Source organism: Aphelocoma coerulescens, chromosome 2 (assembly GCF_041296385.1).
Source record: "Aphelocoma coerulescens isolate FSJ_1873_10779 chromosome 2, UR_Acoe_1.0, whole genome shotgun sequence".
NCBI classification, from domain to species: domain Eukaryota; kingdom Metazoa; phylum Chordata; class Aves; order Passeriformes; family Corvidae; genus Aphelocoma; species Aphelocoma coerulescens.
In genome coordinates this window covers 123,789,119-123,813,825 of record NC_091015.1, presented here as the reverse complement: position 1 = coordinate 123,813,825, position 24,707 = coordinate 123,789,119, and the positions used below count along the sequence as shown (strand labels likewise).

Below are 24,707 nucleotides of genomic sequence, written 5' to 3'. Positions count from 1 at the left end.
GGGGAGCCTGTTCCAGTGCCCAAACACCCTCTGGGTGAAGAACCTTTTCCTAACATCCAACCTACCTGCCCCCAACTCAGCTTCAGGCCATGTCCTGAAGTCCTATCATGTTCTTGAGAGTGAAGAGATTACTGTCTGTCCCTCTGATTCCCCTTCTGAGGAAGTTGTAGACTTCAAGGAGGTCTCCCTTCAGTCTCCTCCAGGCTGAACAAACCAAGTGACCTCAGCCACTCCTTGTATGGCTTCCCCTGTTCTCATGGGCCTCCTCTGGATGATCTATAAGAGCTTAATGTCTTATTTTTACTGTGGCATCCAGACCTGCCCCCAGCACTCAAGGTGAGGCTGCCCCAGTGCAGAGCAGAGCGGGACAATCCCCTCCCTTGCCCAGCTGGCAATGCTGTGCCTGATGCCCCCCAGGACAGGGCTGGCCCTCCCGGCTGCCAGGGCACGGCTGACTCAGGTTCAACTTGCCAGTGACCAGGACCCCCAGGTCCCTTTCTGCAGCCCTGCTTTCCAACATCTCATTCCCCAGTCTGTACACACAACCAGGACTGCCCTGTCCCAGGTGCAGAATCCAGCGCTTGCCCTTGTTAAACTTCACACAGTTGGTGATAGCCCAGTCCTCTGATTTGTGGAAGGCTCTCTGCAGGGCCTTTCTGCTCTGGAGGGAGTCAGCAGCTCCTCCCAATTTAGTATCTTTGGCAAACTTACTTATTATCACTTCATGTCCTGCATCCAGGTGGATAATGAAGATGTTGAAGAGAGCTGGGCTGAAGATGGAGCCCTGTAGAACCCCATTAGTGACTGGATGCCAGCCTGATGTCACCCCATTCACTGTAACCCTTTGTGCCCGACCTGTGAGCCAGTTGCTCACCCATCACTCACCATGGTTATCCAGCTGTGGATTTGGTCTGAAAGGTACTGTGAGAGACAGTATCAAAAGCTTTGCTGAAGTTCAACGAGATCATATCTATTGGCTTTCCTAGATCAACTAGATGGATTACCATGTTATAGAAGGAAATCATGTTCAACAAGTAGGACTTTGCCCTCATGAAGTTGAGCCAGCTGTGACCAATGAGTGTGTTGTCCTCCAGGTGTTTTTCACTATCTCCCAGAATAATATTTTTCATTATTTTACTGTGCACTGAAGTCAGACTGATAGGCCTGTAGTTTGCAGGGTCTTGCCCTTCCTGAAGATGGTGACAACTTTACCCAGCTTCCAGTCAGCTGGGACCTCTCCGGACTCCCAAGACTACTCAAAAGCAGAGCGAGGCTTTGCTATGACATTAGCCACCTTTCTGAGAATCCTCAGGTCAATCTCGTTAGTCCTCATAGATTTGTAGGAATCCAGCTGGAGAAGTAGATCCCACACAATTTCAGGGTCAACTGGGAGTTGATCATTCTCACAGCCATGATCCTCCAGCTCAGGGCACTGAGAACCCCTTGATCTGTCATCCATGTTGAAGACAGAGGCAAAGAATTTGTTAAACACCTCTGCCTTGTCCGTGTCCCTGTTGGTGAGGTGACCATCCTCATCCTGTAACGGGCTGATGTTATTTCTACACTGCCTTTTGCCATTCATATATTGGAAAAAACTTTTTACTGTTTCCCACGTTTCTGGCAACTTCAACTCCAGTGTAGCTTTGGCCAGACAAATTTTCTCTCTACAATGGCAAACAGCATCTCTCTATTCTTCCCATGTCATCTGACTTTGCTTCCACTGGGTGTGCACCTTCCTTATTTATCTTATTTCCCATCAGGTTTCACTTATGCAAATGATGTCAAGTCTCTGGGACTAGGCCAAAGCTTGGAGCTTATCTCATTTGTTCTTCTTGCTTGGTGTATTAGTGTAGAAACGTTTCAGGTGTGGTACTTTGTAGCCAACGTCTCCTGAAGCAGATTGAGGGATCCCATTTGTATTTGTTTCCTAAAGTTTTGGCATTGTGTGTAGGAATCTCTGTGTCTGTATTTTATGGCTTTTTCCCAAAATCTGTCTTCCACCTAAACCAGGTTGCTGTTTGTGTCACAGTTTACAAAGGGGTTGTCAGAATATGGGGATGTCATCTGACATCTGATTTTTTTAATCACCTGAGTTGTTTATATAAAGAAGGAATGGTGGGCTTGACATTACTCTCAGTTTTCAGCCCTGGCTTAGCTTCCCTAGTAGGGCTGAATTAGTCAGAATAGATTTCCAGTGTATTTCTTTTACTGCTATATCTGGCACCCAGATTTTCTCTCATCCCTATTTTTTCTTGTTCCTTTCATGTTAAGAGTACATAATTTAAAATTTGGACAATACTCCTTAAAGTAAAACAATCTTTCTTCTTTCTTGGGGATTCTGCAGTTTGATCATCTCTTTTTTGTTTGGTTGGTTGTGTGTGTGTGATTTGTTACAATTTCTTTCAGGGATACTGCTGGCCAGGAACGGTTCCATACACTTAGTACCAGCTATTTCCGTGGTGCACAAGGCTTTGTTCTCGTGTATGACATCACAAATCTGAAGAGTTTTCAAAGTATAACCATCTGGATGAACGACATATATGAGGTAAATATATCTGTCAGTGGTTGATCTCTTAATGGAGGTAGTTAATGTGTCATTTTAAATGACTGCGTGAGATGTGTTCTTGTTGCTGTATGTTTCTAACCAGAATTTCTTGCATTTAACTCAGCACACAGTATGATAGTAGAATTACTACTATCATAGTAGTAGTAGAATTGTCATCTGAAACTGGGACATGGTGTATATTTAGACAAGCCCATGGTGATGGAGGAATGTTTTCTGAAGTACTTCTAAAACACAACTTCGAGTCCAGCTTTGTGCATGCTGAGTTATGGTGCTCTTGTCACTGCTGTGGCTATGCATAGATCAATCGCCATGAGCTCATCCTCAGATTTTAATTAGATTCCATATCAAAATTCCGTATCATAGCCAGTGATTTCCCTTTGCTAATTTCATTACTTCAGTGTAGTTACCTCATCCCAAGATCAAAGGGTTTAAATACCATCTTTGTCCTTGCTGGATAGTCCTTGAGAGGATGGTTTCAGGAGGGAGGAAGTGGGATGGGAAGTTGTTTGGTTAGCTCAGCTGTTTGTGGTGCTGCAGCCAGAAATACATGCTTTCATGTGACATAGGAAGTGATTCAACAGCACATGGCTGCCAGACGGGGTATGTGTTCCCACTGGAGCTTATCAGAGCCCTCTGTCGTTCACTCTGACTTCCTAATGTGGTAGAAAACTAACACAGCAAAAGAAGTTGGGTGTTTTTTCTGCTCCATCAGTGAGTTTAAGAGGCCCATAGAAGGTCTGACACTTACTGGAGTTGGAGCAAGGTAAATTGGTAGCAGTAGGAAGGCCAGAAGAAGAATGTGTGGGAACAATGTGAAGGGAGGGAGGAGTGGGCAAGCCCTTAGACATGAGATCATTCAGCTGCATGTAATCCTATATTCCAAGTCCTTTTGCTAGGTCTCTCTTGATGTCTTCTCAATTAGACAGAGGCAAGGCAGTTTTAGAATGGAATAGTTCAGCTGTAAGGGACCTTCAGTGATAATCTAGTCCAGCTGCCCAACCACTTAAGCGCTGACCAAAAGTTAAATTATGTTATTAAGAGCATTGTCCAGGTACCTCTTAATTTGGCTTGGGGAACTGACCATCTCCCTAGGAAGCCTGTTGCAGTGTTTGACCACCTGCTCAGTAAAGAAATGCTTCCCAATGTCCAGTCTGAATCTCTGTGGCACAACTTTGAGCCACTCCCATGTGTCCTGTCTCTCGATACCAGGGAAAAGAGATCAGTACCGTTCTCTCTACTTTCCCTCCTCAGGAGGCTGGGGGAGCAGTGAGATTGCCCCTCAGCAGTAGCACAGCAGTTTGTAGTTAGCATGCTTGTGGAAGTTAGTGTAGGAATACAAGTAAAGTAGTGCTCTTTGTTGATTAAAATCAAGTAAACTTTCAAGCAGGTTTTTTAATACTCTTATGATTTGGTGGGTGGGGATATGACATGATGGATCGGAGAGTCCATCTTGGGGAAGGGGGCGTGAAATAAAACCATCAAATGCATTATTTTCTCTCTTCACAGCTTCAGTATACGGCTGAATTAATGAACTACACGTGATCATATATTCAATAATAGCTACATGGGATATCTTATATCATTGGTAAAACATTACATTCATATTATCTCATTATTAAAACCATTACTCTGGTGACCTCGTACATCATTACTCTTGACCTTAGAGTTGTCTTAGAAGTCTTAGTGGCAACAGAGCCTAACTGCAGTTAACATGTTACAAAGGAGATTCCATGACACAATATTCTTACTGGCTTGTATGCACACACTTTAAGCTAACACGTCTGTTTTATTATTTTGTTAAGCAAAGCATGCGCCCTTCTTCTGTTGGCCACACAAAAGTCACAGCTAGATATGCCACTGGTTGTACAGTTTCATGGTTAACAAAGATTTAGCTCAGCAAACAGTATGATAGCAGGTTTACTGTTATCTGAAACTGAGAATGTAAATTATCTGCATATATCCATTTATATCTATCTATCTATCTAAATTTTGACATAAAATACTGGTCTGTCTTCACACTGGCTCCAAAGGGGTCGTTTTGTCCTGTTATCTTTAACTAGATCAACAGGGTGATTGATTCAGTGGGCTACAATGCACAACCATAAACACCAAGAAGGTGTCAGGGCTGTATGGCTAGGGTGGAGGGAAGGATGGGACTAGCTCCTACGGCCACCACACAAGCTAAGATCTGCTTTAGTCAATCAGGAAATAACACCTGCACAAACGTGCTCTCCGTTTGTGATATTTAAAAGCTTTCTTGTAAACGTACTCAAGCTGTTAATACTTAGACTGTTTAATCTTAACCCTTGAAGGTACTTTGTTAGTTTAAAGTTTAAAAAATGGAAAAATACTCAATCTAAAACAATTTCTAGGAATGTAAATTGCATGATTGATTGTACCAATCTCAAAACTAGCAATTAGTGTTGTAATAGAGCTAGATAGTAATAAAAAATTTAATTTAGTCCTAGTGGGATATCAATTTCTGAAGTGTCTTGGTGAAAATATATGGGGCCATTCATTGCAAAAGAAATGTTTTTAAGCAATAACTGTTAAAACACAGGGCATTTCATGAAAATTAATTACTTCCTGGAGGTCGATGACATTCCTTGCATTTGCTTTGGTCTGTGAATGCCAGCCAGTATTTAATTCCCCACAAATGTCCAGAATCAAAGTGACTGTTGCTACAGCACCATCTAAAATATGCAAGTGTAGAAAAAATAAATAAGTTTTCTAAAGGGAAGCAGAGAGAATACAGGTTTCACTAAATACCAGACTAATAGGTAATGTAAAGCTTGCACATGAACCAGTCAAACAGAAATTTTGAGGCAATTCAGTTATTACATTATGCTCTCATTTTTTGGTTCTTTGCACATAAATATTTAAAACAGAAAGTTTCTTAAAAGTCTGTTCAGTGTGCTAAGCCATTTTTGCAACAGTTGAAAATAACAATCCAAGCAATTTAGCATTCTTAAAAACTCCCATTGATTTTATAAAAACTGGCTAGTCATTGCAATTACAATCAGATTACCAGTAATGTTCTCGTTATATTTCAGTTATTTTAAGTGTCGAATACAGCAGCTTTATTATTAAAAATTAATTATTGTCCAAGGAAGTTCAAGACACAAATATGCTGCCATATCTATATTGCTGTAAAATTTGAATTCAGAAGTAGAGGAAATTAAGGAACATGACTGTACTTTTTAAAAGCTTGCTAGAAAAATATACTCACTCAGATTAATATCTTAGGGCATTATTGTCAAGTCCAGTATAGGGATATTGGATTTGTAATGCATTCATTAGGAGCATGATAATTGCAGGAAGATAACTTTAGAACCTGAAACCATTCATTATTTGTAGGATTGCAGGTTATGTCCAATTTATTAAAGTGTTCCTCTTGTCTGCTGACATGGCTTTTAGTTACTGCATGCACCTGTTCTGAAAGGCTGATGCTGTTTGGCCTTTGAAAATTAAATACAAGCAGCTGTGTAGCAAATCCATTTGCAGAAAGCAGCTATTTCCAGGATGTTTTGAACAAGATTCCAACTAACATTGGCAAAAAGTTCCTCACGATAGAGTGTTCAAATGCTCAAATAGGTGCCCAGAGAGGATGACTTCAAGGAGACACCTAAAAGTCCATTCAACAGCACCTTGAGCAGCCTGACCTGATTTTGAAGTTGGGCCACCTTTGAGCAGGGATTAGACTAGCTGTCTTCCAGAAGTCCTTCCCAACCTAAATCACTCCATTATTCACACATGGCATCTGGGTCTCCAGAAATTGTTGACATAGATGGTAGGTCCTTGTTTACTTCCAAATACCTTGGAAGTAAACTATTAAACTGGTTTTAATAGTGCTAGTCTAATAGTGCTAGTGGCCATGCAGGTGGTGTTACCAGGTCCTAACAATTCTCTCTGTGCTAGAAATTTTCTGCCATCTCAGAATTTTCTGCATGGAGAAGATAATTTTCTTTTCTTGTGCAAGTCTTGGTGACAGTAGTTTAGTGCTGTTGAAGTACATTAACCTTCTATTTGTCCTCCCTGAAGAAGTAACCCCTCAGCCAGGACATGAACTGTATGGATTGTTGAGTTGCTGCCATTTCTACATAATGCCCTTTTTTGATTTGGTTCTTCTTGTGCGTTTGGGAGACTGGACTGTCTTTAAGTGTTTCTGCATCATACTTAAATAAAAGCAGCATAACAAACTGCTTCACAAATGTCAATTACTTTGACTTGAAACTTCTGAGTTTTTCTTGCTCAGATGGGAAAGGTTGATGTCAAAAGATCCAATTGTCCCAGTTTGTAGATAGGTTTGTCGTTACAGCTCTGATTAGAACTTAAAATTCTTGTTCTTGTCATTTTGTTAAATTGGTTTATCTGTAGTCCTAGGTTGGTTTGGGGATAAATTGGTTTGTATCTACTGCCTTCTAAATTTGCTAATAGACAAATAAATTTTATCAGTCATTTATTTCCACTGAAGTCCTGGAAACCAGGCGTTTGTAACTGAGGTCATAAGGTGGCACGTAGAAAAATTTGTGGACAGAGACATGTACAGAAATCCTAATATGAACACTGCCCATGTGATGCTTTCAAAGAGGCTTTGAGGACAACCTGTTCCCAACAAATTGTTCTTCAGTATTCCAAAGGGTAAGTTCCTTGTGTCATTGTCCAGTGAGTAAGAAGTAGCTTCCCAGTTTTATGGCCTTCTCCAGCTCTGCTATCATTTTGATGTTTGACCATGTACATCTTCTTCAAATGTGAAAAACTGTATTAATGCTCCATTTTTTCCTTAAATACAGACTATTTAAGTATTCCCATAGTGTATTTCTCAGGTATGCGTTCTCAGCTTGACTGTTCAGACCTCCAAACAAACTTTTGTTGCCTTTTCAAACTGTAATTAAGGAGTATCAAAATCGTGCAGCCCTTCACAACTACACCCTGGAGGTGTGGTGAAGGGACAAGGTGGTGTTCTGGAGAATATATCCATATATATATGGATAGATAGCTTTATACAAGGAGTCTGGGCGAGCTCATAATCATCATGGTCGGTTTGCTGCAGGGGAGGCTGAGGTCATTCATGGTAGGTCTGTGCTCACTATTTAAGAAGTGAAGGCATTGTGTCTTCCAATAACCTGTAAGTACAGATATGGTGTAGTTTTCTTATAGAAAAGGTGTCTGCTACTTTTCATACTCACATAAATTTACAGCACTTCTGGAAAATTAAAACTGCAGAAAAAAAAAGACCTAACATTAGAAAAAACCCCACCCAAATCCCCAAACAAATTGCATACAAAAGGGATGAGCAAGATATTCTTGCTTTTGCATTTTTGATTTCTGTTAATAGCCTCATAGTCAGGTTGTGTATTTCCCTGGCTGGGTGGACATTAAGCAGTGGGATGAAGGGCACGGGTGGGTGGCCCCTGTCAGTAATGTGCTACAGAGACTGTGGTACTGTGATGTGAGTGGCCAGTGTTCCGAGTCCAGGATGTGGCACTGCTGAGTTTGAGGCTCTGCTGCTGCTCCCTCCCGTGGCCACTGCTCAGAGCAGCCTGGCTCCTGCTGCTGCCAGATCCAGCTGCCTGGGAACCTGGCGGAAGAAAAACGCTTCTGCCAAAACCTGGTGGCTCCAAGCTGTGCCAAACACTTGGGAAAACCTGGTCAGTCTCAGTAAATCTCTTCGCTCCAATTTTTACAGAGAAATACAGTGATGATGTTTTCCTTTTCTAAATAAAATAGTGTAGGTATTCTCCAGGTTCAGATTATATTAACCTTCAGTAAAATGTGAACTTTGAAATGTTACAACCCAAAGAAAAACTGAGAGAATGATCCAAAAATTGGCATTTTTGTAGATACCAGAGCAAAACTTCATCTGGAAAGAAAAAATTATTTTTGCTTTGATGTAACTGATGAAATTTTTAATAGTACTTCTCCATAACATGGGGGAAAAATGTTTCCTGAGTCTATGAGCTTACTCAGTGCTGACTTGCATAATAGGATTATAACAACAGTAAAATAGCCATCATCTTTTTAGCTATAGATTTTGCATTTGGAAATTATTCCTGAGCTATAAATAACTGAATATGAAAATACACAGCGAGCTTTTGGAAGCACTGAAAAGCCATATTTTTGGCCAGGTCCCATCAGTGTACCCGTGCAGGTTTGATGCCAGCTGAGCACATGGTCAAACTTCTGCCTAGTTGTATTGACTTAACTTTTTAAGACTTCATACATAATAAATTTTCAGAAATTAAAATGGACATCATTTTGACTTACAGTCTTCAGTTTCCTAAATGCAAGAAGCTGCAAGATACCGTCTTTAAAAAAGGAGAACTGTTAAGTGCTTTGGTGGAGGATCCAGACAAAGTGAAAATACATTAATGCATTATATTGATGTAGAAATAGTAATTATTTGCAGAAATAAATACTTTGTGACTGGTAGTACTGATAAATACTCACTGAAAGGCCTAGTACCTCAAACCTCATTTAAATTTTGTTATTGTTTGAAGCTGTTTAGAAAGAACATCCCTACTGCAAAAATTTGTGCTGTTTATACAGAAATTAGGTTACAGAATTAATTCAGTGGGTTTGTACATGCAGTATGCAAATATTTCCCTCTCAACTTTTAACTTCAGAGTGAAGTTAAATGTCACTCTTAAAACCTTCATCAACCTTCAGTCTTCTTTCAAATTAGAAGTTGATTATATAATGAGATTTAATTGTCTATTTACCCTATTTTGGGACTGATGTATGTGATTTTATGTAGGAGAGCCACTGATCTTAATGAGTGAAGTTTCAGTGCATTCTGAAACAGCCAACATTTTGGTCTATTAATCCAGGTTAGAGGAATTCATTATTTTAGCCCTGTACTTTGTACTCTTATGAGGTTTGCTTCATTTTAATACTACATTTTCTTGAATATAAACTGTAGGTATGGAATAAGTCTAAGTGACTCTAAGAGGAGAATGGATTAAAAAAAAAGAAATAGTGTTCTTAAATATTAAATTGTGCCTACTGATGAAGTCTTCAAGTTGTTGTAAAAGTAGAAAGAGACTGAAAATAGTGTTCTTTCATCCTTTAATGAATAGAGGTTTTTCTCTGTGTGGTTGGGACGGATTTTGTCTTATGGCAAAGTTACAAAAGTTAAGGATTTGACAGAGATCAGAGATTTCATCAAAGTCCCTGTAGAGAGATCTGCAGCCTGAGACCAGGCTTTTTGAGTCATCAGGGAAGCTGTGGGAGCATGTACCTCCAGAATAAAAGCCATGGCGTCAGATTACGTTAGCTTCTATTGTTTGTAGATCAAGACCCTTAAGTGTCCTTCATTTAAGCACCAAAAGGGGTTTTAAATATTCTGATTTTCATAAGGAATGTCAGTTTTCAAATTCCACATGCTGTTGCAGAGTTATTCCCTTTCCTTGTCATTATTCCAGTCACATATAGTTACAATGACTTATCTTAAAATAACACTGATGTAAAAAAGCCAGTGCATTTCACAGTCATCATGCATGCGAGTGGATTAGAGGAATAGAGATGGAGACAAGGTCAAAAAGGTAGATTTTTCTTCCTTTTGGAATCAATGAGGTTTTTAAATTTTACTTCATTAAAAATCTATTGCCTTCTTCCTAGTGTCTTGGAATAATCAGACTTTTATGTTGAGTTTGAACACTTTGAAAGTAATTTTACTGTCTCTGTGCAAATTCAAGCACAGAGAGGTGCTCTTTCAGGTGCAGCAAATTCCTTCCCTTTTACTTGTGAGTGCTGGATGTAGACCAGAGTCATATGCCAATCCATGAATCTATTACTTTAAGGAGGGCAGTGTCTGTGAATTCAGGGTATTTCCAGTCACTTTAAAGCCTCAAGATGGAGCATTCATCAGAAGATGGTGCCCATGCACCATATACTTTATATCTTACGAAAGAGGTTGGAAATTACATGTGGCACTTCTAAGTAGCTTTTTTCTGCTCTCTGCAATCTTGCTGTTTTCCTCCACATCCCAGTAACTGGTGGAAAATATTTGCACATATGAAGGTCACAACAGAATTTAGCCTTTACTTTCAAGGAAATGGAGTGCTGAAGGTTAGTGTGAGCTGAAGATGAAGGGCTTTTGTTGTTTGCTTTTTTCTTACTTGACACTTATTAATGCTGGTTCTCTTTTAGAAAGCAGGTGATGAAGTGGACGTAATACTGTTGGGCAACAAGTGTGATAAGGAGTCAGAACGGGTAGTTCCAAAACAGAAAGGAGAAAAGGTATCTTTGGTACTTTCTTTGGGTCCTCCTGAGTTTCTTAGTATGTGACTGTGAGCTGTTAAACTGAAAATGGTAAAAAGCTCCTGAATTCCAAAAGTTCTATTAGGACTTGCTCTAGAAGAGCAGTTGTAGAGTTCTGGAGTGTTGGAAATATATTAAGTAATTCCTAGCTGATCTCTTTAGAATACTGATTTTTCTTTTAAAGGTTAAAATGTACTTTAAAAGTTTTCAGTGCTACAATAGAAATCTTATACAGAGTCTTCGTTTTCAGAGTACTATTGTAATGTGGAATATTAAAATGTAATACATTCTGCATAATTTTTCTGATACCACCCATCAGTGGTATTTTTGCTATAGTCTGACTATAAAGAACTATTCTGGCAGCCTGTGCAAAGTGATCTGTCTTGTCTGTGAATAGCTTTAAATAACACTGGACAGATACTGAACATCCAGCTCCCCATAACTGCATATATGATATATATATGATACACATCATATACATACATATAGGTGAGACTATAGCAGAGTTTATAGCTGCTGACCATGAGTAGGGGAAGAACTTGCTAAGTGGGGAGTGCTGTTCTAAAGGGAATGGCAAATGTCTCTCACTGAGAGCCAGTGAGGAAATTCAGAAGTCATGCTATGACAGAAGAAATGGGATAATAACTAAATATTGCAGGAGAGCGTGTCCTATATACCAGTAACTTTCGCTACTGCAAACTGTATGCATCTGTTCTCTGAAACTTGGAATTAGCCCTCCTGCTATGCTTTCAGGCATGGTGAGTCAGGCAGGATGTCTCATGTTTAAGGAAAAACACAGCTTCTTGCCAATTATATAATCCCAGATTAGGGAACTTTAAAAAAATAACCCCACCTTTTGGACATCATTACACTCCTGAAAGTTCATAGTTCATAGGCAAGATGCTTTCAGTGTTAATGTACCATATCTATGTACAAGGAATAAGGTTGCTGAAAAATTCATGTTGTATTCTCGCACAAAGAAAGCACTGTCAGAAACCTAGAGAGTCACTGGATGCATGTGCACAAGAGGGCAGTAGTAGGGTTTTGCATAGGGTGTTAACCATGACATTTTCTGACTTCTGGGTTCTTAACCATGCAGCCAAAATTCCTCTTAATGTAGCACTTTTTTTTCAGAAACAAATCATTACCTCCTCCCCAGTTAGTCTGCTTTCTAGACTTCCCCTGTGTTTTGAGGCAAGGCAACTCTTGTATTATACTATTTCTTCTTTTAATGTGATTTACAAGTGCTAAAGGATCTGACTGAGTGTGCTGGAGGAAGATTCCATTGGCAGAGAGACAGTAATTGTCCTCTCACTCTAGAGAAGAAAGTATCTATATTAAGAGGGGAGAACAGTTTGATTCTGACTTTGACAAATAATAATTCATAGTTACATATTTCGTATTACCCTGATAGTATGAGGTTTAAGTATTATTCTCTTCAGTTTCTTGCACAGAAGAACCCTAGATTCCCTGGGAATCTCATCATCTGTATTGGCATTTCTGTAAAAATCTGTCGTAACTGAGTGGTTGTCATATATCATTTCATTTCAATTTAATGCTGAGAAATTTTTTTGTTGTTTATTTTTGTACAAAATAATGTAATAATTCATGTTGTACAAACTTACATAATTTTGATCACTCCAAAATTGAGATATTTAATTTCAACACTATGAAAATTACTTGTCTTGTATTAATTGCTTCTTACTCACTTTGACTAAAGTTTTAACTCAACCTTCTTGGGCTCCTCTGTTCACCCCCCAATATCATTATCTTTTTCGTTGAAAGATAAAAATGTTGAAGGTTATATGACTTGGTAGAATGTGGCTGTTTTTCTCCTATGAAATCTTTCTAACAGAAAAAGCCAAGTAAAATTTTCTTCCTTTTTCTTTTACTTTTGCTGTCCTCATAACTGAAGGTGATTTATAGTTTCAAAGCTGATTTTTCACATGTAATACAACTCTGCACAGTTTAGGAATATTTCAGACATATCTCTCTGATTCAACACTAAGAAATCATACCAGCACTTTGCTAGGAAGTAGTATTAGCATTACTTATTTTATTGTTGTATGTAAGATACGATCTTACTTCACACAAATTCTCTGAACTGTTATCAAAGATATTATAAAATATAATTTCCCAGTAGCATAATTCCCACAGGTTTGTAGATGGATTTAGGTATTTTATTCATGGATCTATTCAAGATGCTCCCAAAGGAAAACAAAATAGTTCTTTGAATGTGCCTTTCTATTGTCTTTAGGAGAGGGAGTAGCCAAATACGTGTTCATACTTTTGACTGCTTTACCACTGGACCAGTGGGGGTTTTTCCATTGAGCTACATTTTTGAAGGACTTGCTTGCCACAGAATTTAGCAGTATGCAGGGTAAAACAAAAAAATGCATACAGTAATTTTCTTCAGCCAATATTGTGCACATATAGAGAAAATGAGGGTGCATTGATAGATGTAGCAGGCAATGTAGTAACATGATACAGAGAAGGCTCAAGTAGTCACGTTTTCTTTATTTGATTTGATTTGGTTTTTCTTTTCTTTGGTCTTCACAAATAGAACTTGCTCCCAGGCCTCTGCAGGTACTGTCATGGTTTTATAAGGAGCAGGTCAACCAGCAGCAGGAAAGCTTTGGATTAGAAATTGTTTAGGAAATTTGGATGTGCCCATAGACATGATGAAGTTCACCCAGTTGTGCTGAAAGAGCTGATCATTGTGATTTGAGCCACTGTCTGTCAACTCTGAAAAATCGTGGTGGTTGGGAGAGATCTCTTTTGACTAGAAAGATGCCAGCACGATTTCTTTTTTAAAAGGCAAGGAAGAGGGTTCAGGGAACCAGTCAGCCTTGCCTCAGGCACATTGTTCGAAATCTTCATTGATGATCTGGCTGATGATAGAGGGAGATTTGCATGTGACATGAGATTAAGGGGTGTGACTAGCACACCACACGGGAGAACACCAATTCTGTGGGACCTTGATAAACTTGGGAACTGGGCCAGCAGAAACTGTGAAGTTCATGAAGTGCAAAGATTTGCACCTGTGATGGAATAATCCAAGTCATGAGTCCCTGCCCTGCTACAAAAGACTCACGAGTTAATATGAACACCAGCTTGAATATAAGTCAGCAGTGTTCCCCAAGGCTTAAAAGGTGCTGGGCTATGTTAGAAGGGTAATGGATGTAGATCCAGGGAGATTCTTACCCCCTTAGTGCTGGCAGGGCCACATGGAACATTGTATCCAGCTTTAGCTCTCCCGTGTGAAGAGGGGTGTTGAGAATCTGCAGCTGGACCAGCAGACAGGTCCAAAGGTGATTGGGGTCTAGTACCAGTATTCCATGAGGAGAGGGAGCCAGGTAAAGAGCAGGCTAAGGAGCAGTTACTGCTCTACAGCAACTGAAGTGGCACTAGAGGAATGACAGAAATAGACTCTTCTCAGTAAAGACAGACCATAAACCAAGGGGCAGCAGACACAAGTCCTGGCTTGGGAGGTTCATGTTGGAGTTGAGAAGAACTATTTGCACTAGAAGGGTGATGTAGCCATGGACGAGGGTCCCATAAAGACTACAGAATCTCCATCATTGGTGGATTTCAAGACTTTTGTAGACAAAGCCCCAGCTGACCCAGTCTTGAGTGGGCAGTAGCCTCGTTTCAAGTGGGGTTATCTTTCAAAATTTTTCTGTGATTCCATGATTAAAGGGGTTGGTTTGTGTTCATCAGAGTTTGTGCATAGGTAACCTCTAGGAACCTGTTACATGACACAAGGAAGGAAAAGGGCTATTTCATAGCAGTTTTCTGTGTTCTTTATAATCAGCAAACCAGTTTTCTCTACTTTATTAGCCCAGTATTTTTTTATTGCTTGTATTTTTCTTTACGAATCATTATGCGTCATTGTTTTGTACTGGCAATAGTCAAATGATCTTAACTTTCTGTAACAAGTTGCTGCAGTACCAAAAACAGTTCACAGCAGTCCACTGAGTTTCAGAATCCCTTATGAAGTGGTCTCTGTCTAAACAATCAGTTAGATCTCATCTTTATTTTCAGAGTTATATTTGCTTATAGCATTTTGGAAAGGAAACCATTTTGCTTACTTTTTTTTACCTTTAATCTTTATTACATTTTGAATAAAACTTTGAAGTCTGATTATTGTATCTGCATCTTCATGCCTGATTTTGGAATTTTTGTCAAGTGTTGATTAGTTACTTCTAGACCTCATTGAAAGCAAACAGAAGTTACCAACATTAGACTTTTTATCCTAACGGAGAGCCTTCCAAATAAATCATTAAGTGGTCAGTAATTACAGGATTTTGTATACATTATAAGCAGTGGGGTATTTTCTTTGCCTGGGATTATCTTCTCCAGATGTATTCTAAGAAGAGATCCATTGCAATGGGAATAATTGCAATGAGAATAGACTCTCCCAGTATGGGGTTTTTGGCATATTTGTTCCCACCTTGGCACCTCCCATGTGAGACAATGATGCAATTGTTTTTTTTTTTCTCTTCTCCATGTATTTAACTGTATAAAGTAGAAAAATTTAGGACCTTAAAAAACTATTAGTTTCATTGTGTTAGGGTTCTGTTCTTCATGCCAACATAATTCAAAGCTATTTCTAATTGAAATACACTGGAAATGAGACAACAGGAGTAAATTAAATAAAACCAACCATTGTAAAGTCTATGCTGCCCTTGTAAGTATTTTCTTCTTTGCCTTTTACCATAATATATTTTTGCATGCATATGTTTTCTTTGCTTGCCTGTTACCTCTGTGTTTCTCTCTGTCTAGCATAAAGGAACATATTTTTTTTCTATTTCATCACTCCAATTTTTTTCAACAGTTTTTGTCATATTTTTATCTGCAGGCACTCCATTAGTTTCCTGTAAATAATTGCTTAGGAGACAGTTCATTTTCCAAATAAATCACAACACTGAGAACAGACCCACTGGAGTTTATTCTTGTTATTTACAAGTAAAGAAAGGTTTAAAAAGCTGTTTTGAAAATGCAGAAATTTAGGAAGAATGGTTTAAGAGTTACCTGAAATTTGTAGACTGAGGATGAATATAGAGTACTTTACTGAGCAGTCATGTATTTAATTAGTGTTTTTAATAGTGTGTTAGAAGCAGTCAGAAGACCTCCATATCTCTTGCTACTAGCATAAGGAACTGATTTTTTTCCTGAAGAATGTTCATCCCATTTCCTACATTTGTTTTTCAGCTTGCTTGGGAATATGGAATGCCATTTTTTGAGACCAGTGCTAAAGAAAATGTGAATATTGAGCACGCATTCTCAGTCTTGACTAAGGAAATCCTGGAAAAGGTAGGCTTCTTTTCTAAGTAGATAGAAAATGGGAAATTTTTCTTGAAAGATTGGGTAAACAAGGTTGTAACTACGGACTAGTTTTAGCAAAGCACAGCCAGTGCTGGTTGTGCATTACAGAGTTAGTATTTGGGGGGATCCTGTAGCTGCAGGCATACAGAGGAGAAACATGGGGGAGAAGAATCATGGGGAGAAGAGAAAAACAGAAGAGGCGAGCAGGTACAATACAGTTCAGAGAGAAAGAGAAAATTCAGGAGGACTGCCTTTGTGGCTTTATTTCCCATGCTTTTCTTTAAGAGAGTGGTTAACAGCTCCAGAGTAGTTCCACTTCTGTGCCAGGAAGATTCCTTTCTCCTCTAGGTTTCTGTAGAGTGTGCACACAGTGAAGATGCTGTATGATGGTAGAATCAGTGGTGCTTTTATGTTCAGCAATAAAATGTTTTATCCAAGGTTCATAGCTGTTTGTTTGGCTGATTTACACTAGTGCTTTTGAAGTTATCAGGGCCTAAAGATTTGAGTTAATTAGTGGTAGAATCAATATTGTAGCTGTCAGAGTCAGCATCTCCAACTTGAGTGTGTTGGCTTGAAGGTCCTTACTCCTCAAAGTTGCAATTCTTTTGTAGGACTGAATTATTGTTCATTAGCTCTGAAAATGTTTTGCATTTCAACTTATTTTTAGACAGTAGAATATTATTTTAGACATTAATAGATATTCTTCATGCAATGCATTATCATTGCCATTCATCACCAGTATTAGGTATACAAAACTAACCTTCCACTCCAAATACTCTTGAAGTCATAATAAAGATGAATGAGCAAAATTACTGACAAAGTCACAAATAACAGTGTTTTGATTAAGTAGCCATAGGGGTTGGTCAGAATAATAGTTCAGGGTTGGACTGCTTCTAAATCGGGGTCCTGTCATACTACATAGTAACACAAGCTGTAGCTGGTTATTTTGGGGCAGGAAAAAAAAGGCAAAAAAATCTTTTGGTTACTTTAACATGAAAATGAAGCACAGCAACTGAACAGTCAAGTACTGTTTAGAACAGAAGAATAATGGCAAGCCCTTGAGTTACTGAGCTTGTTGGAAAAAAGTCTCAAGTAAGATAACTCTGATTTTGTTGTAAATGAAAAGGACATTGTCTACTGTAAATAGAAAAAATATTGTTAGTATGAAACATGAAAACTACGAAACAATATCTGTGATCATAACTGCTGCAAAGACAAATGTGAGAAGTGAGCATTTCTGCAGAGTGTATTTGGATGATATCTAAGAGAATTCTCTGCACATGTAGAAATGATGTTTGGGTATTTTTCACATTAAGATTGCCTACACTTATTTTACTGTAAGTGAAACTTCAGTATTCCTACTCACCTTTATGAAAATTCATGGGTTTTGTAGTGTGGACATGGCAAAAAAATTCAGACCACGTTCGACATGTTGTACTGCTGCTTGGTTTTAATTAGAACTGCTTTGAACAGTTGTATGCTCTGCATGTATGTGTGTTTGGAAAATGTGCCCATGAGGATTTGTCATATTTGTCTGTAGTAACGTTTCACCTTAGCTAAAAATATTTGGAATCCTGATGAGGCATCATGTACCATTACTTTGGTGTATAATTTGCCATTTTTAGTAAAATGCATTGTTGATTTAAACAAGAGTCCCTTTAGCCCAGTTGGTTATACCACTGGCCTGATAAGAAAGAGTTTGCAGTGGAAAAAAAAAATCTACCTTACAGTTTCATCATGGTTTTCAGGTTCGACAAAATAATTTGCCTGTTCACAAAACTGTGAAATCTGAAGGTAGTACTTGAATTTTAACTTCCTCTAACTGATGAAATTTTGGAGAAGGGAAAATGCAGTAGCAAGTGTGACTAGTAGCTGTGAAAAATGACATGATAGATGCCAGTCTGAGATCATTTCAGTCGTACATCCATTTGGTAGTGGTGAAATATGTATTTGCTGATTGTAAAAAGGAGATACAGCTTTGCTCAGTGTTTTGGCCCAAGGCACCTATGTCTGGGGATATCGGGCCTCCCTTCCCTCTGCAATAGGACCACCTGTCCCAGACTGATGAGATGCTTCAGTGGAAGCACGTCACTGCTTTCCCAGTCCCACAGAAGAAAGGAACTCCCTAGAACAGTCTGTTACGGCCATGCTGTTGGGAAGTGCGTGAAGCTTACTCAGAGGCAAGATAAATAGGCAGGGCAGGCTGGCAGGCAGTAGAGCATTCTCAGATGCATTGCAATAGACTGTATTAATCCAAGGAAGTCTAGGACTTTTTATATACACTCTTGCTTGCTGTCTACTGTGGACATTTCCTTAGTAACTTAATCTACACAAAACACTCCTATAGATGGGGAAGATTGATGTCCAGAGTTATAGAGCTCATACAGAAGTACTAAGCTTCTTGATTCTTTTGAAATTTAGAACAGGTTGTGGTTCAGTGGAGGATTGTGGAAAAAAAAATATTAAAAAGTTTCGGACATTTAAACAACACAAAACAAAAAAGGGCAGGTGTTTCAGTGTATTGTCACTATTTTGTGCTCATCATCCCATCTCTTCTTTTGCAGTTTTTCTTGTAGTGGGCTTAAGGGAGAGAGAAGACTTCTGTATCCCAGTGATCTGGATAGCTAAAGTGCTGCTTGACCTTTCAGATACTTTCCATCTCAGCCATTCTATGCTGGGTCTCGGTTCTGCAGCTCTAATTTACATGGGCAGCCTCATTAAAACCATCAGATGGTTTTTTGACAGCTTACATTGGTGACAGCTAAGGAGTCATGCCATATTTCTGAGAACTCCCAATTTTCAAACCAATCAGTTAATAATAACTGAATGCAGTACTTGAGTTTTAACTTCCTCTGACTGACAGATTTTTGGGGAAAGGCAACAGTAACTGATCTGATTGTATTTGAAAGGCTTCTGTGGAAATAAATGTTAATGACACAGATTATTCCAGGACTTTGCTTAGACATGTTGATAAATAACAGTATTTTATTTATTCACAATTCTTATGAATCTCAGATATGCCTAAACCTGTTCATTAATAGATGACAGCTGTTTTTTGACAATGCTTCTGGTTTCCAGTGAACTATTTGTACTTGTGAGTCAGTCCTCTAAAAACAATCAAAACCAAAAAAATACCACCCAGAATACAGTTAGCATTTGCTCTTCTGTGTTCTTTGGTTTCATGCCTGACAAGCAGTAGTGTTCTAAAGCAGGTTTTTAAAAAAATATTACAAGCATTTTTATATGTCCTCGTGTCTGTGATTGTTGGTATTTTTCTAAATTAGAATCAGGAAAGAAACTCCATTTAAAAAAAAAGGAAAAAAAAGATAATGAAGTTATCACCTTTTTCTGAAAACTGCAACAAAACTAACCAAAACTTACATTCTTCCTACCTCCCAAGAGTGATTGACTACTAAGATTATTTTAATCATATTAAATAAACATATATCTGCTGAGTAGAGAACAGTGAAAATCCATTTAAGACCTTGCCCTGTGCTGTTGAGAGTAACATTTAATGTTTAACAGCTGGATGTCATTCGAGACGAACATTCAGAAGTAGCAGGCCTCAATTTTGCCCTTCCTTCATTTCTTTACATTTCTTTTCTGTGGCAGCAAGATTTTTGAGATTATACTGTGTTTCCTATTCCTTTGCTCTTAAAGTACCTTTGGAACTTGTTAGCTGATTTTAAACAATTTTGACAGATCAGACTAAAAGATATTTAAGTTCCCGAGTAGTTCCTTGAAAATAAGGTGAGAGGCAGAGTACTCTGCAGAAGGAAAGTCATTAGTTCATAGAATATTAAATAGAGACCCCTACATAGAGAGACTGGAAAATGTTTCAACCAGCCACTCCAGCTGGAGCTTGCATCACAGATATCAAATTTAATTCACTTCAAGACCCAAATCCATAGGAAATCGGATTTCATTATTGCTGAGGTTCATGGAATTGTTAGTTTGTCTAAAAGATCCCTGTGTCTCCAGCAGTGCATACTCAGTGTTTCTTTATTATCCTCAGTCATGCATGGAGCCCCAGGCTTTATTTGCCCTTTATTTATCTTGTACTGACCACAGAATATTAATTCCTTTGAGAGGTTTTTCATAATGCTTGTACTGCTGTACTTTAGATCCATTTCAGATTTTTATCTCCTTAACATTCTTAGGAACATCAGGTAGCATATTCAACATTGCACATGTGGGAGCGAGGTACGGAGATTAAAGCAAAGAGGATAAATGCTACCAACTCACTCAGTGCTGGTGCAGTGTACGGCATAATTTAACTACACTGTCTTATTTAATTTTTTTTAAAAGTCTGTTCTGGACATTGAATGAGCCAGATATTCTTCTGGAAACAGTAGCATATAATTAGGTCATGTAAATCAAAACTTAATCCCAATGTCTGTGTATAGGGGATGAGATTCATCTTAGCATGCAACCTTAGCCAGCTGAAATTTGCATGACTAGTCTGGTTGTCTGGAATCATCTCTATTCAATGGAAAGAGATGAGTCTCTAGGATAAAATTGTGTTTTGGAGGTGCCTTTCTCCCTCCACTGATTTTACAGGCCTCCATATCTTAGCCTATATGGTTTCATATGATTCAAATTAAGTAAATTAAACTCCAGGAGACCAAAAGAAAGTTAGAGACTTGGCTTACTTCTGGCATTTGCTGCTTCTGCAGGATATTGACTTTGAAGATATATTGCTCTCTTAAATAGTTTTTATGATGCAACTATAGTAAACCTCACCTAGATGATCTGTAGGCTTGAGGAACCTCACAGGAGATCCACAGCTGTATTCTCAAGTTTGTGAAATGACTAATTGCAGTACAGCATTGCTACAGTCTACATGGTAGTAACAGGAGAGGGAGATAGAGCCCCATGCTTTGCTGGTGGGTTAGATGTTTTAGACATGGTGGAATAGCAGGCTTTGGGAACAAGACCTTCATCAACATTTCTTGAGGAATGTAGTCAGCAGCAGCTAGATCCTGCTGTGCCAGACCTCATATCCTCCTCTCCTGCTCCTGTCCCTGTTCCCACGATGATTGCCTTCCCTGCTAATATATCCCTAGCCCTTGCTTAACACTGCTTGTGCCATGTCCAGCCCCTTGTTACTGCAAGACTCCTCTCTTGCATTTTGAACAGATAATTAGAATTACAGAATATAGGGAAAATGCACCGAAAGTGTTCGGACTATTAATAACTGAGCTCTCTCTAATGGCAGTTCAGGCACAGAAGTCACATGGACTTGGTTGCATGAAGTTCTCTGCCAATCTTTGTCGACCATCACTGTTAAATACAAACAAAATGATTGCAGTAACTAAGTAGGATCATTTTGTAATTAGAATAAAAATCCTTAAAGTTGATATAATATATAAAAAAAAGTTACCTCAGTTACAGTCTCTTCTGTTTGTTTCTCCAAAGCCCTGAATTTTTCAGCAAGCACTCCAGGTCTGAATTTGACTTTGGACGTGATACGGATAAAGCAAAATCCTTTCATTCTTTCAAACCTACAGTGAGCCCCACCTTCAAAATAACTAAACCAGTATCAAAATACTAAAAACTGGTGCTAGAGAAGGTGGACCCACCATTAATGTGGGTAGATTTTCAGCAAGGAATGGGCAGCTGAGCTTAATGAAGATTTATATATTTACTCCATTAAAAACCTTTCAAAGAGGTTATGTGATTTTTTTTTCATTACATTTTCCTTCATATACCACCCTAGCTTTCTTGCCTTGATTGAAAAAAAAAGGAAATTTGGTAACTCAGTCATCTCATCACAATTACTGTGTCTAGGTATCTATTGCATGCCAGTCATGCAAACTCTGCTTAGAAGTGGGAAGGAGAGACAGCCAGGGGGGCAGTTTTAAGCTGGAAATTTAAAACTGGCTTGAAGAGATGCCTGCCAGTTAGGTGAGATGTCTGCTGTGCTATTTAACAGGAAAAACTAGTATTTGATAGCAGGAAGTTTCAACATCTTACTGAGATCACTGCAGGGTATAGTGGCATCTGTGTCTGTGGCGGTATTTTCAAAACCCCCCTTTGCCCGAGATACCCAAGTGGAAACTCCAGCTTCTTGGTACCATTTTGGTTCTCACCTTTTCACAGTTTTTTGCTGTTTGTTGGCTGACTTGTGGGGCAGTGAGTTACAGCAAGCTGAGCTGAAATGTGAGCTGGAAGTGTTAGTGTTCATGGAGCCCTGGAGGAGGAATGCTGCCCGCCTTGTTCTCACAGGTGGGAGAGATTTGCATACCTCCCTGCTGTAATTTCGGGAGAGGGGGTGCCCCACCTCTCCCAAGGCTTGGCTGAGGCTGAGCACTACGTGGGATTGCCCAAATCTGATCACTGCTTCAGTGCTTTATGCAGGACTTGTCATATGTCTTTAGATTATGAATGTGCAGATTTTAAATGCACATTCAGCACATTTGCTTAAGTGGATCCCAGACCCTTATTTGCTTCATGAAGACCCTGTATGGAACAGTCTTACAAACTGAAGTGATTAAGAGTCCTCAGCTTTTAAATGGATTTTAAAATGGCTGTTCCTTATTTGTGGAGTGTTTTCTGTCCTGGCTAATTTGTTGATGAACTATCAAATAATGATTTTAGAGATTAATAAGAACTGTTGCATTATCAAATATGTTTCACCATTCTTAAGTTGCTTAACAATACTGAGGATCCTTGCTAAGGATACATGAGCAGCTTACTCACCACCCAAAAGTACTATTAAGTAGTAAAATGCTAAGGATACAAGTAAGTATCCTAAGTGTTTCAGGAAATATGTTTCTCCCCTTTGACTGAAAGCATAAAGTTTGATCTTGAAGTATAATCTGCAACATCTTTGAATTACCTGTTTTCTCTAAGTAAGTGAAAGTTGAATTCTGAAACTGTTCAAACAGGGATTTTTCTAGAACTTTTTTACTACTTAAACTGATTGTTTTCTTCTCAAGAAAAAGCAGGGGTGAAACAAAACATACTTAGTTGATGTTCACAACAATCAATGTTCAGTGTTGTTATTTCTTGGTCTCAATTGAGTGAATTTAAATTTCTTATTGTGCCATTATCTTGCAAAGCTTTTATTTTCCCTTCAGAATCTTATCTCTAAACCAGAGTGGTATCTTGTTCCTTGAGATGACAAGGTTAGGTTTGTGTACTTTTGATTGTGCCTTGCTCCCTGTTTTAAAAAGGTCTTCATACTTTAAATTTACTGTCTGTGCTTGCAGACTACCAAATACTGTCTTTGCCCATCAGAAATCATAATAGCTAATGCCTGTACCTCCCACAACTGCGTGAAAAGTTAAAACTTTTTTTAGTTAAAACTAAAAGTTAAAACATGCAGCTATAAAGCTGCATGTTGGTATTCGTGGGTAATTCTCAAGAGTAATAAAAATGTTACGTCTCTTCGTCCTTACCACTCAAAACTAAATTTAAAAAAAAACACTAAAAGTGCACATGCCGTATTTCTTCATTATGTGGAGAATTCATTATGTAGAGAATTCATTATGACAAGAAATTCCTAAAATCAGTAAGTCACAGTCTGCGGGTACTCTACAGTTAGACAGTATTTGCTAATAATTTTACTGATGACAGCTTCAGCATCCTTCCTGGGGTTTAGACACTACAATACATTTCCTGCCCTCTGCTCCTTTCTCTATCCATCACTTTTGATGCCTTCCCAGATGTTTCATTTTCTCCCCCCAGCACCATGCGCTGTGGAAGCCTCCCTGGGTCCCTGCAGCCCCAGGGAGGAATGAGCTCAGCCACTCTCTTTGTGGGGATGTCTCTGGCACAGGGCAGCCAGCGCTCTGGAAGAGCTGGAACTGTGGCTACAGAAGGAAAAAGGAAAAAAATTTCATGCATCTTCTCCAGCATTTTAGGTAGTGATGAATATTCTCAGCCAAAGAGGCATAAAGCTTATTTGTAGCATGTGGGAAACTTTATATTTTGTCTTCGTTCTGATGCAGCCGACTAATTTTAGGTGAATCTCTCTGGATGTAGTCAATGTTCAACTATCCTGTGACTTTGTAGGTGTAAGTTTTCAATTTGAATCATGATTAGCATTGTACTACCTGATGCCATTTTTCCTTTCTTCCTTTCTTTTTTCCTGTGCTTTGGATCTCATTTGTTCCAGCTTAGCAGTTGTCTCTGGAAGCTTCCCTTTATTGTCAGAAATGGTTGTTTATGGCTGTTGGGTTTGGGTTGAGAGAGGAATGTGGTGAATCCAGTGGTTTCACTTACTTCTCTGCACTTAGTTGGTAAACCTGCCAAGACACAGGCAGGAGGGTGGCAGGTAGAGAAGCTGGGGCTTTTATTTTCCTGGGCATGTGACAATATTCTCTGTGTCTTTGTGCCCTAGCTCAGGGTTCAGTGTTCATGGTTTCAGAGTACAAGATTGCGACATGTGCTGCATTGCACAACTGGGTTTGATTGTTTCTCTGGTCAACACTAATTATCTAGTTGAGTTCATTGCTGAAAGGAAGAGTCCTGGTTTTGATGATTTTCATTTTTGTTATAATCTGATGTTGCAATCAGTACATAAATGTTTTACAAGGGTGGAGTG

At 38.9% G+C, this 24,707-nt stretch overlaps 1 protein-coding gene across 2 annotated transcripts in view; it reads left to right on the top strand.

Annotated features, from left to right (window-relative positions):
• The window catches only part of LOC138105070 (ras-related protein Rab-10-like), a 36,844-nt gene that overhangs the window by 7,067 nt on the left and 5,070 nt on the right, over window positions 1-24,707 (top strand). The window contains exons 3-5 of one of the 2 annotated variants that reach the window (XM_069004674.1): window positions 2,407-2,545; window positions 10,718-10,807; window positions 16,043-16,144. In XM_069004674.1, coding sequence (XP_068860775.1) covers window positions 2,407-2,545; window positions 10,718-10,807; window positions 16,043-16,144 — 331 coding nt within the window. The remainder of the gene's footprint in view (window positions 1-2,406; window positions 2,546-10,717; window positions 10,808-16,042; window positions 16,145-24,707) is intronic. The other variant, XM_069004675.1, reaches the window with a different exon arrangement.